Source organism: Panthera pardus, unplaced genomic scaffold, assembly GCF_024362965.1.
Source record: "Panthera pardus isolate Hobbes unplaced genomic scaffold, ASM2436296v1 HiC_scaffold_1, whole genome shotgun sequence".
In the NCBI taxonomy this organism is placed as follows: domain Eukaryota; kingdom Metazoa; phylum Chordata; class Mammalia; order Carnivora; family Felidae; genus Panthera; species Panthera pardus.
The window spans coordinates 77063429-77077637 of NW_026526654.1; the positions used below are offsets into that span (position 1 = coordinate 77063429).

The 14209-nt window shown below is 33.1% G+C and overlaps 1 protein-coding gene across 9 annotated transcripts in view; it reads right to left on the minus strand.

Moving 5' to 3' along the window:
- Positions 1-14209, minus strand: part of NBEA (neurobeachin) — a 678493-nt gene that overhangs the window by 402058 nt on the left and 262226 nt on the right. For all 9 annotated transcript variants that reach the window (XM_053900309.1, XM_053900303.1, XM_053900292.1 and 6 more), the window contains one exon: positions 12109-12235. In XM_053900309.1, the coding sequence (XP_053756284.1) occupies positions 12109-12235 (127 nt within the window). The remainder of the gene's footprint in view (positions 1-12108; positions 12236-14209) is intronic.

The following is a 14209-nucleotide window of genomic DNA, read 5'->3' on the forward strand; positions in this document are numbered from 1 at the left end:
CTGGTTCTAGATATCAGCTCACGTCATGATCTCATGGTCATGAAATCGAGCCCTGTGTCGAGCTTTGAGCTGACAGTGCAGAGCCTACTTGGGATTCTCTCTCTCTCTCTCTCTCTCTCTCTCTCTCTCTGCTCCTTCCCCGCTTGCTCTGTCTCTCAAACAAACATTAAAAGAATAAAAAAATAAATAAAGACTGCAATAATTTAAGGATTTTTATTGTAAGCCTTGGGCAGCTCCAAAAATATTTTAAAGCTGAATAAACAATAAGCCAATATTGGAGAGAAAAAAGAATGATACAAAAAATGCCCTATTAATCCAAGAGAAAGCAGAAATAGAGGGATAAAAAAAGTAAAAAAAGATGGGAAATAATAGTTTTTAGAAAACAAGTAGCAAGTTGATAGATATAAATGCAACCATATCAGTAATAACATTAAATGTAAAATATATTGTCAATTGTCAAATTGACAATAAAAAAAAAGCTGGGTCCAATGACACATTATGAAAACCCTACTTTAAGAGTAAAATTATAGATAAGTTTGAAGAAAAGACAGGAAAGAGAAATGCCATTTAGACCCTAATATAAAAAGAGCCAGCGAAAGAGCTGAAGAGATTTTTATTAGATGAGATATTAGAATTTACATTATATTTGACTAATCTTTTGTATAGCTTGAAGATTATAAGAAAATCAAATTTGCCCTTGATGTAATTAAGGGACAAAATAAATGGATATGGCATAATCTAGTTTAAAGTAGTGATTAAAAAATAAAACTAAGCTATTTCAATGCTTATACTCAATTTAATATATGGTAATAAACAAACTAGCTATATAAAAATAATTTGGATTTTCACTGTTACTAATTGTCTGATCTTCCTGCTGAGGACAGCTAAACAACTAGACAGAAACCAAACCAAAAGAAAAAATACCTCTTTAAGAGTAATGGAACATTAAGGCAGGGACCAAATATTTGATGATGATTCTTAAAAAGAAGAAATCCTAAAAGAGGTGATTTTGGCATTTGGGCCCCTTTTTCATATGGACATGGTTTAGAAGAAGCAGTTTAATGACTCAGCAGTTGAACAAACTTTTAACAAATTTATGGAGAAAAACTGAAGTTTAGGACCCACCAAAGGCAGGGAGAACTTAGAAAAATCCTTATGATTCAAGTTGGAACCCTACAGAATTACATCCTAGAGTAGTAGTAAACCAGAAAAAAGACTAAGCCCTATAACCTTGACTATATTATGTTATCTAGAATTGATAGTGCCTACCAGAAACAAATGTAATTTTTTTCTGGAAAAGTCCACCATTTTGTACCTTTATAATCTCTCATATACTAGGTTCTTCACACTAGAATTAAAACAAATGACATTAGAAAAAAATGTATTATCCAATACTAACAGAAACACAAAATCATACATATAGTCCAAAAGCCCAGTAATGAAACCAAGACTTGAAATACCTATGTCTCATATATTCATGCAAATTATAGACAAGATAGACAATTGGAAGAGAAAAACTATGAAAAAAATCAAATGGAAATTCTAGTACTTACTAATTTCAGAATCTAGAAGATTAGAAACAACTACAGAGAGAATTAGTAAAGTGGACTAAGGTTAAAAAAAATACTCAGAATTAGAGAATGAGAAAGAATATATATAAATAGATAACAAATAAAGAAAATATCTGATATATGCATAATTCAAGTCCTAAGAAAAGAATGAGTAAGAAGCAAAATTTGAGGTGGTAATGGCTAAGAATTTTCCAGCTGCTGATGAAAGTCAACAAATTTGAGACTTGAGAAGCTCTTGCAAGCCCAAGCTAGATAAATACCAAGAAAAACCACAGAGCCTGAGTATATCACAGTTCAAATGGTAAACACCAAAGATAGAGACAATCTTAAAAGCAGGTAGCAATGGTGGGGAAGACAGGATAAGAGCATAGAAATAGCAGCAAGACTAAAAGTTTTCTGGGTTTTTTTTTAAGGCAAAAAAGTAAAGAAAGCATAGAAAGAACAAAACCCAAAAACAGTTGAAGAATATTTTCAACGCAGTAAAAGAAAACAACTCCAACCTAAAATTTATACTGGCTCAAATTTGTTATTAAAAAAATTTAGGTAAATTTGAAAGGGTTTTAGTCAAATAAGAACTGAGAGAATTCATAAGTGGCAGGACTACATGAAATGAAATACTAAAAGGCGTTCTTCAAGATGAAGGAAAATGATACCACATGGAAATCAGACTTTCAGAAAGTAATGATGAGCAACAAAAAATGATAACCATGTGGGTAAATCTAAATAGAGGTTGACTAACAAAATAGTAATTATGCTCTGTTATGGGGTTTAAAATTTTACATCCACACAAACATGTGTACAGGTGTACAAGTGTATTTGCAAAATTGGGGGTAAATGAAGTTAAACTATACTAAGATCTATGCATTGTCCTGGAAGATGACTTAGATAAACTAAGAATTAATGTTGCAATCTGGAGGATGACTACTTAAAACACTGTTTCTCAGAGTGTGTTCTCAGGACCAGCAGGATCAAGATCATCTAGTGTAATGGTTAATTTCATGTATCAACTTAACTGGATCATAGGGTATGCAGATATTTGGTCAAATATTTTTCTGGTGTGTCTGTAAGGGTGTTTCTGGATGAGATTAATATTTTGAATGGGAAGACTGACTAAAGCTGTAGACCTTCCTAATGTGGATAGGTCTCATCCATTCAGCTGAAGGCATGAATAGAACAAAAAGCTGAGTAAGAGACAGCTCCTCCTGCCTGACAGTTGGAGCAGGAACGCTGGTCTTTTCCAGCCTTTGGACTCAGACAAAAACATTGGCTCCTCTTGGGTTTTGAGCCTGCCAGCTTTCAGACTGGAACTTATAACATCAGTTTTTCTGGTTCTCAAGCCTTTAGACTTGGACTGGAAATATATAAATTGGCTTTTCTGAATCTCCAGCTTGCCAGGGGACTTCTCACACTCCAGAAATCCATTGAATCAGAACTCTGGGGTGGGACTCGGCAGTACATGTTTTAACAAGCCTTCCACGTAACTCTGTTGCAAGTTGGTGTTTATGAACCTCTGCACTAAGGAAAACTAGTAATAATAATATATAACCCTCAACCTCACAGTTTCTTGTTACTTCTCTCTAGTGAATGTTTCTTCAACAATATGAATAAAGTTGATTAATCACTACCAAGACTAGAAAGGAAGGAAGGAAAGCAGCCAAAAAGAAAGCAGACTCAAATAATGAATATCAGGAATTGTTAGAAGGACTTTCTTACAGATGACAGGAATGTTAAAAAAAAAAAACTATAGAATAGTATGAACTACTTTATGCCAACAGAACCTTCCAAAACTGACACAAGACAAAATAGAAAATCTGGGAAGAGCTGTAGCTATTGAATTGAAATTTTAATTTAAAAACATTCCCTAAAAAGGAGATAGACCAGGGGCACCTGGGTGGCTCAGTCGGTTGAGCGTCTGACTTCCACTCGGGTCATGATCTCACAACTCTGTGGGTTCGAGCCCTGCATCAGGCTCTGTGTTGACGGCTCGGAGCCTGGAGCCTGCTTCGGATTCTGTGTCTCCCTCTCTCTCTACCCCTAACCCACTTGCATTCTGTCTCTGTCTCAAAAATAAATAAACATTAAAAAAAAATTTTAAGAAAAGGAGATAGACCAGAATCAGATGTCTTTGCTTGTGAAGTATGCAAATATTTTAGAAAAAAATAATAATCTCACACAAACTCTTCAAAAGAGAAAAATGGCTTTTTCAAAGAAAAAGTTGATTTTTTTCTAGAAATTCAAGGTTTAACATTTAAAAAATAAATCAATCTAATAGACCACATTAGCAGAAAAAGGAGTATGCAGAAATTTGTTTAATTACAATAAAATTCAATACAGGTAAGTCACAGCAATTCTTGGCTAATTATAAACATAAGAGATGTCTTACATGTGACAAAAGTATCTATAGTAAATACACAGGAGCATCATAATTAATGATGTTCAAAGCTTTCCATCTGAGATGAAGAAAACAATGCTTTTTCTAACTACTTTTATAGAAAATTGCAATGGAGGTAGTAGGTGGTACTAGAAGGAAAAGAAACAAAAAGATTTAAGGATTGTAACAGGGGATACAATTGCCAATACTCTAAGATGAAAAGACTACGTACATATATATTCATTTAGAAAGAACTAAAGATAGGGGCACCTGGGTGGCTCAGTCGGGTGAGCGTCCGACTTCAGCTCAGGTCATGATCTCATAGCTTGTGAGTTTGAACCCGGCATCAGGCTCTGTGCTGACAGCTCAGAGCCTGAGCCTGCTTCAGATTCTGTGTCTCCCTCTCTCTCTGTCCCTCTCCAGCTCATGCTTTGTCTCTATCTACCTCTCTCAAATATAAATAAACATTAAAAAGATTTTATTAAAATGAAAGAAGTAGAGATAAATAATTAGGAATAATAAGTAGCTAAATGTTTCAGGATATTAGTTCAATATACCACAATGGATTATATATGCCAGCAAACAATTTAAAAATGCACTTTATAAAAGAAATAATTTACAGTGTAAAAATATCAAATTCCATTTTTCACCTTGGAGCAATAAGATGGTATAGAGTTACCTCCCACACTATTAACTAGAAAATTGTACAAAATACAGAGAACAATATTTTCAGAGAACACAGGTAGCACAAGACCATAAACCCTGAGGAAAGAAAAAAAAAAACGAAATGATTCCTACCATCATTCAGGTTTCCTGCAGGGAGGTATTTCCCCTATTAGGGCAATTATAGAATCCAGCAAGCATTCTGGGTTGACAAGACTAAAACTGTAGTTCAGGAAGGCCAAGGTGGATAGAATTTGGAGGACTTCCATCCAAGAGGAAAGAATTATAAAGAGAAACAGTTTCAATAATCTGAGTCTTCGGCTGAATAACAATCTATATGTGTGACACTTGAAAGCTCCAAAGGTTAGAATAGATCAAATCCAGAGGAAAGAACAATTATGAAGGAGCTATAACACAAACATTTCCTAACAGCTCATACAGGGCTGAGAAGTGTCTGTGTTCCTTCCGGCCAGAATGGAGAGTCCTCATTAAATACACTGAGCATTCAGGAGAAATCCCAGCACACTTTCTAAGTGTGACAAAATTAGCCCAAGAATAAAGGCCCCTCTAGACTCTCTTTAAAATACCCTAAAAGCATGCCTCATGAGAAAGAATAAAGATTGGGAATAAAGAAAGATTTTGAATAAATCGTGCTGAACAACCATGGACAAAAATACAAACCTCAACATAAACCTCATACCTTATACAAAAATTAGCTGAAGATGAGTCACAGACTTAAAAGTAAAACTGTTTATGAAGTCATAGAATTTAATGGAAAACATGTAAGAAAAAAATTTTTAGGACTCAGAGGGGTGAAGAGTTCTTAGACATGACAACATGGTAAGTTAGACTACAATAAAAATGCAGTTTTTCTCTGCCAAAGACGCTATTAAAAGGATAAAATAAGAAGCCACAGTCCAGGAGTGGCTGGTGGCTCAGCTGCTTGAGCATCTGACTCTTGATTTTGGCTGAAGTCCCAGGGTTGTGGGATCGAGCCCTGCATTGGGCTCTATGTGGAGTGTGGGGCCTACTTAAGTTTCTCTCCCTCTGCCCCTTTCTCCCACTTGTGCTCTCTGTCTGAAATAAAAAACAAAAAAAACGATGTTTTTAAGTGTTTTAAAAGAAGCCACTCTGTGGAAGAAAATAACCGTCAACTACATTTCTGAAAAAGGACTGGTACTTAGAAAATATAATGAACTCTCAAGGCTTAAAATCAAGAAAGCAATCCAATTATGAAATGGGCAAAAAATATGAACATACATTTTAATACTGATGGCAAATAAGCACACAAAAAGATGTTCAGAATCATCCATTAGGAAAGTGACAAATTAAGAACACAATGAGATATCACTACATACCTATCAGGCAGAATGACTTTAAAAAAAAAAAAAGACAACACCAAAATCTGGTGAAAATGAAGAGAAAGTGGACTATGTGTATGTTGCTGGTAGAAGTTTCTTTTAACAAAATTAATCAGGTATTTACCATAAAGCTCAGTAACTTCACTCTTGGTCACTTATCCCAGAGAAATGAAAACACATGCTTACGTAAAAACAAATGTTCACTACATCTTTTTTCATAAAAGCCAAAAGCTAGAAAAAAACTAAATGCCCTTTAGTGGGTGAATAGTTGAATGAACTGTCATAGATGCATACCATGGAATACTACTAAGAAATACAAATTAAAAAAAAAAAAGAAAAAAAAGAAATACAAATAGAAGAAAACTATTAAAATGTACAACACTGCTGGTAGGAATGCAAATTGGTGCATCCACTATGGAAAACACTATGGGGACTCCCCAAAAAGTTAAAAATAGAACTACACTATGACCTGGCAATTGCACTACTAGATATCTACCCAAAGAATACAAAAATACTGATTCAAAGGACACATGCACCCTGATGCTCACAGCAGCATTATCAACAATAGCCAAATTATGGAAAGAGCCCAAATGTCCATTGAGTGATGAATGGATAAAGATGAGGTGGTATACAGATACAATGGAATATTACTGCTATCAAAAAGAATGCAATTTTGCCATTAACAACAACATGGATGGAGCTAGACCATATTATGCTAAGTGAAATAAGTCAGTCAGAAAAAGACAAATACCATGCGTGCTCACTCATATGTGAAATTTAAGAAACAAAACAAATGAACACAGGGGAAGGGAAAAAAGAGAAGGAGGTAAACAATAAGACTCTTAAATACAGAGAACAAAGTGAGGGTTGCTGGAGGGGACGTGGATGGCGAATGGGCTAAATTGGTGAAGGATATTAAGGAGAGCACTTGTTTTGAGCACAGGGTATTATATGTAAGTGATGAATCACTAAATTCTACTCCTGAAACCAATATTACACTATATGTTAACTAACTAGAATTTAAATAAAAATTTGAAACAAACAAAAAAACCCGTGCAACACTTGGATGGACCTCAGAGCGTTATGTTTAAGCAAGAAAAGATCAATGTCAAAATGCACCTCTGGACACCTATGAGTCAATGACTAAATTGTAGGTAAACATAGAAAAAATATTGAATGAAAATTAAAACCTTATAATGAAAATTTATATAATAAAGCTAAAACAGTCCTTAGAGGAAAAGTTGTGACTTTAAAAGCTCATATTAGAAAAGAAGAGATATCTAAAATCAATGATCTAAGCAAGGGTCAGCAAATGTTTTCTCTAAAAGGTGAAAGAGTAAATATTTTTGGCATTTAGGCAATACTTTCTCTATTACAGCAACTTAACACTGCCACTATAATGTGAAAGCAATCACGGCAATATACAGACAAATGATAGGACTATATACCAATAAAAGTTTATTTTTAATAGAAACTGGTGGCAGGCAAATTTAGTTCATGGGTCATAGCTTGTAAACTACTAATATATGAAAAGGAATTAATAAGACCAGAATTCAGTGTAATGGAAAACAGAAAAAAAACTAATGAAGCTAATAGCTAATCTCTGAGAAAAATCGTAACACTGAACAATCAATAGCTATTCTAGTAATGATACAGTGAGAAAAGCCATAAATTAACAAAATCTGGAATGAAAGCACCATTAGAGATCCTATAAATATTTTAAAATAACAAAAAAATAAAACTGTATGGCACTAAATCAAACAACTTAGATAAAATGGCTAAATTCCTAGAAGTCACAAATGACCAAAACTGATGCCAAAAAATATCCCCCCCCCGCAAAAACCAAAAAATCTAAATAATCACTTGCCCATTAGAGAAACTTAATTTGTAATTTAAAACTTTTCCATAAAGAAAATTCCATTTAGAGATGGCTCCACAGGTGAATTCTTACACATTTAAGGATAAATATCACTAAAGCTACAAATAACACTATCTTACACACAGAAAATAAGGAAACTACAGATAGAATTATTGAGCTGACAAAAGTTCTAAACCATCTACCAAAGTCTATTAAAATTAAGTGAATCAAGCAGAGCTACAGGATACAAGGTCAAATATGCAAAAATAAATTGTCTTTTTATACACTATCAACACACAATTAAAATATTTCTCTTTTTTCAGCTCTACTAAGGTATAACTGACACAGGCAATCATCAATTTACTGTGTTAAGATAAATTTATTTGCATATGGTATAAATGAAAACATACAGTGTTTACTTTTTTACTTGGCTTCTAACTCAAAATTGGAAATCTAAAGTAAAAAGTAAACATAAGATCTTTAGATTGAAAACTACAGTTAGGTGCTGAGAGAAATTAAAGATCTCAATGAATGGATACAGACAATGTTCATAGACTGGAAGACTCAATAATATTAAGTCATCATTTCTCCTTAAATTTAATTAAAGACTCAACACAATCCTACTTAACACTACAGCAGGTTTTGTTTTGTTTTGTTAGAAACTGGCAAACAAATTCTAACATTTATGTGAAAATGCAAATAACCTAGAACAGTCAAAGCAAATGTAGAGAGGAACAGAGCTAGAAAACTTGTACCACCTGCTTTCAAGATTTACTATAAAGCTCCAGTAAATGAAGACAGGAGGTATTGGCAGAAGAACAGCCATACAGATTATGGAACAGTACAGAGGCCAGAAATAGATTCAGGCATAGGTGGGCAAATGATTTTAAACCAGTGTACCAAAGTAATTCAATGATGCTGAAACAGTGATTTATAAAAATGGATAAAAACAAACCTCAACTTTTATCTCGACATACACACAAAAATTAAGTGAAAATGGATCATCACAGACCTAATCACAAAAGCTAAAAACTACAAAACTTTTAGAAGAAATTGTAAGAACGTCTTCATGACTTTCAGGAAGGTAAAGATTTCTTAGGACACAAAAGTACAAACCAGAATAGAAAAGACTTTTTGAAACAATGGACTTCATTAAAATTAGAAAGTTCCTGTTCTTACTAGTTTTAACAAAATAAAAATATAAAATGGAACATAAAAATTTTGCAATGCATATATCTGACAGAGGACATATATTCAGAATATATAAAGAACTCTTATATCCCAAAAAGGAAATTTTTTTTTAAAAAAGCAAAAGACTTCAATGGCCCATGAGCACAGGAAAAAACAAAAACAAACAAAACACCTTCCTATCATTAATCATTAAGAAAATCGAAAATAAAACCTAGTGAGATATGCTTACCTGGTCATTATAAAGTATAAAATTTAAAAGATTAACCAAACCAGTGTCAACAACAATACAGAACAGAGGGTACTTTTATACATTGTTGACAGGAATATAACATGATACAACCACTTTGCAAATAGCACTTTCTTAGAAGGGTAAGCATATACTTACTACACAACCCGCAATTTTAGTTGTCTACCTGAGAACGTTATGTCTAATACAAGACTTGTACTCAAAGTTCCACAGACTATTAAACGCCCACAGAAATAAACAAAAAGACATGGATGAGTCTCAGAATCTCAAAAGTTGAGTGAAGGAAGACAGACACAAAAAGGCATATTCTGCATGATTCCATCTATGTGAAACCCTAGAAAAGACAAATCTAAGTTACAATATTAAAAAGCACATAAACGGTTGCCTGAGGCAAAGATGGAGTGAATTACATATGGAGCACAAGGGAACTTTCTGGGGTGATGGATATATTTTATCTCTTGATTGCAATGGTTATATGGGTACCTAAACCAATCAAAACTCAGTAAAAGGTACACTTGAATGAGGTTTTTTTTTAAGTTGAAACAACATACACAAATGGTCTCAATAACATTGATTTGGAAATTAGAGAAAAAAATACAAATACAAAATATTAACATGCTAAGAATAAATCAAATAGGAAATATGTAAGCCTTCTACATAGAAAAGTAAATACTGTTACTAGAAAAATTAAAAAGAAATGGAATATATGATGCTCATAGTCTGAAAATTTCAATATTGAAGGAGATCTGTAGATGCAATAGAGATCGATATAGTTGCAATAGATCTATGAATTCTATTCCTAGCCAAAACTCCAGCAAGTTTTTTAAAATACGGATACTGACAAACCGATTCTAAAATTTAAATAGAAACTCTAAGTATCAAGAATACCTCAGACTTCCTTGAAAAAGAAAAGGACAAGATGGGAAGACCTTACTCAACCAGATAAAGATCTTTATTAAACCTAAAGCTAACTATGACAGAATGGCACAAGAATACACAGACAAAGAACTGAGTGGCAAACTGGAACCCAGCATAAAGGGGCACTTGTTTTCTGATGAAACAGAAGAGCATGGGAAGAAAGAGGAGGTTTTCCAATAAAGATGCTGGGTCATCCTGACATCCATATCACTCCCACCTTATTAAATACACAGAACTCAATTCTGGATGGACTACACATCTAAATATGAAAAATAACAAAGCAGCCAAAAGATAAGGTGGGGGAAATGTAGGCAAAGGTTTCATCTACAACAGAAAAAGCACTTGTTGACAGATTTTTAGTAAAATTACAGCTTCTGTGGAGCAAAACAGCTCGTATAAATGAATAGAAAAGTCAGAATAGAAAGAAGATATATATACAAATGACATATAATCTTCAAAGGGACAGGGCCTTACAAATTAATAACAAGAAGAAAAACAACTCAATTTTTAAAAATGGGTAAGAGATTTCAATAGGCCACAAACCAGTAAAACCAAAAGACCAATAAATACGTAAGAAGTTGCTTAACCCCATGAATCACAGGAAAATGCAAACTATAAATACAGGGAGATACTTCCACCAAAATGGTTAAAATGTAAGAGTGACAGTACTAAGTATTGTTAAAGATAGGAAGAAACAGGAACGCTCATACGTTGCTGAGGTAGTCAACTTTCATATCCACTTTGGAAAACTATCTGGCATTATCTGATAAAACTGATACTACTCCACTCTACCCCACATTATTTACCCAGCAGATGTGCATGCAAATGTGTGGTACACCGAAGAGTACTGTACAAGCAGCATTATTGCGTATAAAGCAGCATTATTTGTCATAGCCTAAACCTAGAAAATCCCAATGCCCATCATCAGTAAAATTGATTAATAAATTATAGTATCCACCCACAAGGGAATAAAGATGGAATAAAAATAAACAAACTATTGCCACATGCAACATGGATGAATCTCACAAATATGATGCAGAACAAAAGACTCTACAGACAAGAGAATATATGCGTTACAATTCCATTTTCATAAAACTCATGAAAGACAAAGCTAACCTGGTATTAAAAGTCAGGGTTATGAATCTGAAGAGGAGCAAGATTCGTGACTGGAAATGAACACAAGATGGGGCTTCTGGGGTACCCGGAACATTACACTTCTTCACTTGGGTGATGGTAACATGAGTGTCTTCATTGTTTCACTGAGCTTGTACACTCTGTATTTGTGTCATACTTGAATTTGAAATGTCAATACACACACATACCTGTGTGTGTGCAATTTAACTCTAAGAGTGTAGACTAGTCTCTTGTAGGAGTTTTCGTGACATGCTACTATAAATAATTTTTATCTATTAATCATGATAAAAAAGGTAATGTTTGTTCATTTGTTTATGAAATGAACAATATATATGTAATATATAATACTGTACATGTAATTGGAAAATGTTTATTCAAGTTCCAATTACATACATTTTATATTACATGTAACTTTGCAGAGTTATTTTGAAAGTCTGTATTTGAAACTTCTCATTGCCACGGCAAAGATGCACAACTTTATCATGTCACCATTTGTGCATGTTTTTACTGAAAATAGTAGCATGTTATATGACAATGGATTATAAATTCAGCAAAGTCAATGTCTGAAAGTCACTCAGGATCCCTATTTAGGCTCTGAAATGTAGTAAGTAGTTTTGATACAATGTGTAACTAGCCAAAAATAACAAAACAATACAATTATGAAACGCAGTCACAAAATTCATAACTAACCATTTTCAAGAATTCTTAACTCTACCTTTGTATTTACTGTGTATTGTTTCACTATGTTTAGGGGTGGAGTTGTAAAAAGAGTATAAACAAGTAGTTATGTATACCTCATGTTTTCGGCCGAATCTTCTGGCATTGGAGCGACAGTTTGTACAGCTGGAAGGTTTTTGCTGGTAGCACCATTTACAAAACTAGAAGAGGAGGAAGAGGAGGAGGACCCTGAATCCACGGCACCTGTTCCCAAAATAATAATTTTTAGCCTTAAACATAAATTTATTTAACAAAACCATTTTCATTATATCATTACTATCTGATTTTGAAGATTTACTCATCTGAATGTCAAAACAGAATTCAATAAATAAAAAGTCATTTGGCCATTAGTACACTAATAACTTTTGATGAGTATAAACAATAGCTGTAGCATTAAAACCCAGTTTATTTACTTATACTAATCTAACAGAACCACATATTACAAACGGGGTATAAATAAAACACACCAACAAATGAAAATAATTTTAGATAAAATGAGGCTGATAAAACAATTCAAATTCAGATGCGAAAAATTTATGTTTTTATTTCTATATTATAAATTTTTAGTGTGTACTAAGATACAGATTACAATAAATTGAGCATAAATTTGTGGCACTGCAGCATCAAATGCTTACTTTGATACAATGATTGCTTTCAGAAGGGCTATAATGAACATAATTGTACCTGATTTTAAAATAATGAGTTCTCCTCAACGATATGAAGATGCCACTTTGGAACAGACTTTTCTATAATACACCATGTAAGTACATTAAAGAGCTGTGGAGTTGAGGGACATCTAGTGTTCCTGAATATTATCTTATCTCACACTAATCCCATAAAGCTGAATTGCTTACTGGGATTTCTGCTACAACCTTTGTATAGCATCTATTTGCCAAAATCTAAACTGTACAGTGGGCCCAGTTCAGATGCTGGCATACAAAATGTGGATGTGTGTGCGTTGTCTGTCTATATATATTTCCGAGGAGAATGTTTAATTACTTACATTTTATTTTCCATTGTAATATTATACACTTCATGCTATCACTAAACTTTTTCTACCATCATTTCCAACATCTATTAATTCACAAAATAGACATTATAATAAAATATCATAACTTGTTTCACACAAAAAAGTAAGTAATTTAATTTTCCTTTAACCTATCTCTTAAAAGTAAGGACCTATTCAATAGACACCAAATGTAGATTTCTTTCTACTACACTGGCATATTTAAAAAATTTCAACCCTTTTTTTGATGTATATTTTGGTAAAAGAAAAATGTTTCTTCATATTTCTAGAAAGCAGAATTAGTATAAAGAATAAGATTATAAAATGTATAGAAAAACTTTATATATATATTTACTTACAGATAAATCAAAGATGTTAAGTTCTTTAATACAATGCCACTAATAATGTTTATTTGCTAATATAAATATGCTATAGCGTACATTCTACTTACTACAACCCCATAAATGTGTTGTTCATGATATGTCAGACTCAGGTGGTATGATAAACAAGATAAATACAGAAAGCACATAGAAGAGCTATGAAATTAATAAAATGGGAAGAATCTAAGTAATGATAATAGATGGAAAAGTTCAAAGCTATACAGTTTGGAGAAGAGAAGGCTACTATAGTCAGGGAAGAAAAGTCAGGGATCATCTTGCGTTGTATAAATACCTAAAATGGAATCACAAAGATTTGGGTAAGGATTTATTTAGCTAATAATCAACAGGAACATTTATGGAAATTTACAAAAAAAAAAGGTTATTTTAGGCAGGCTTTTAAAATTTGTAGTGATTTGGAATTTTCTGTTCCTAGAATCATTAGGAAAATGTTGGACAATGAATTGCATACAACTGTATTCTAAGAATATAAATTAACTCAATGTCAAATAATGTTTCTTATTCACATGCATTTTTTCCCCATCAAGTTGAGGTTCTTGCATATCATCAAGGTTCTTCGGGGAGCTCTGCCTTTCCTTAGAGAATTTAGCAAAAAATATACATTAGGATTCAACCAGTAAACGTCACTAAATTTATTTTCTGTTACCAACATATTTAGTGATCTTCTTGATACATTTACTAATTTTTACATATCAAACTTCAGTATTCAAATCATATTTTGGTTTTGCTCCCCAAATACCTTTGACCAATCTGATTTAACTTTGAAAGTAAATA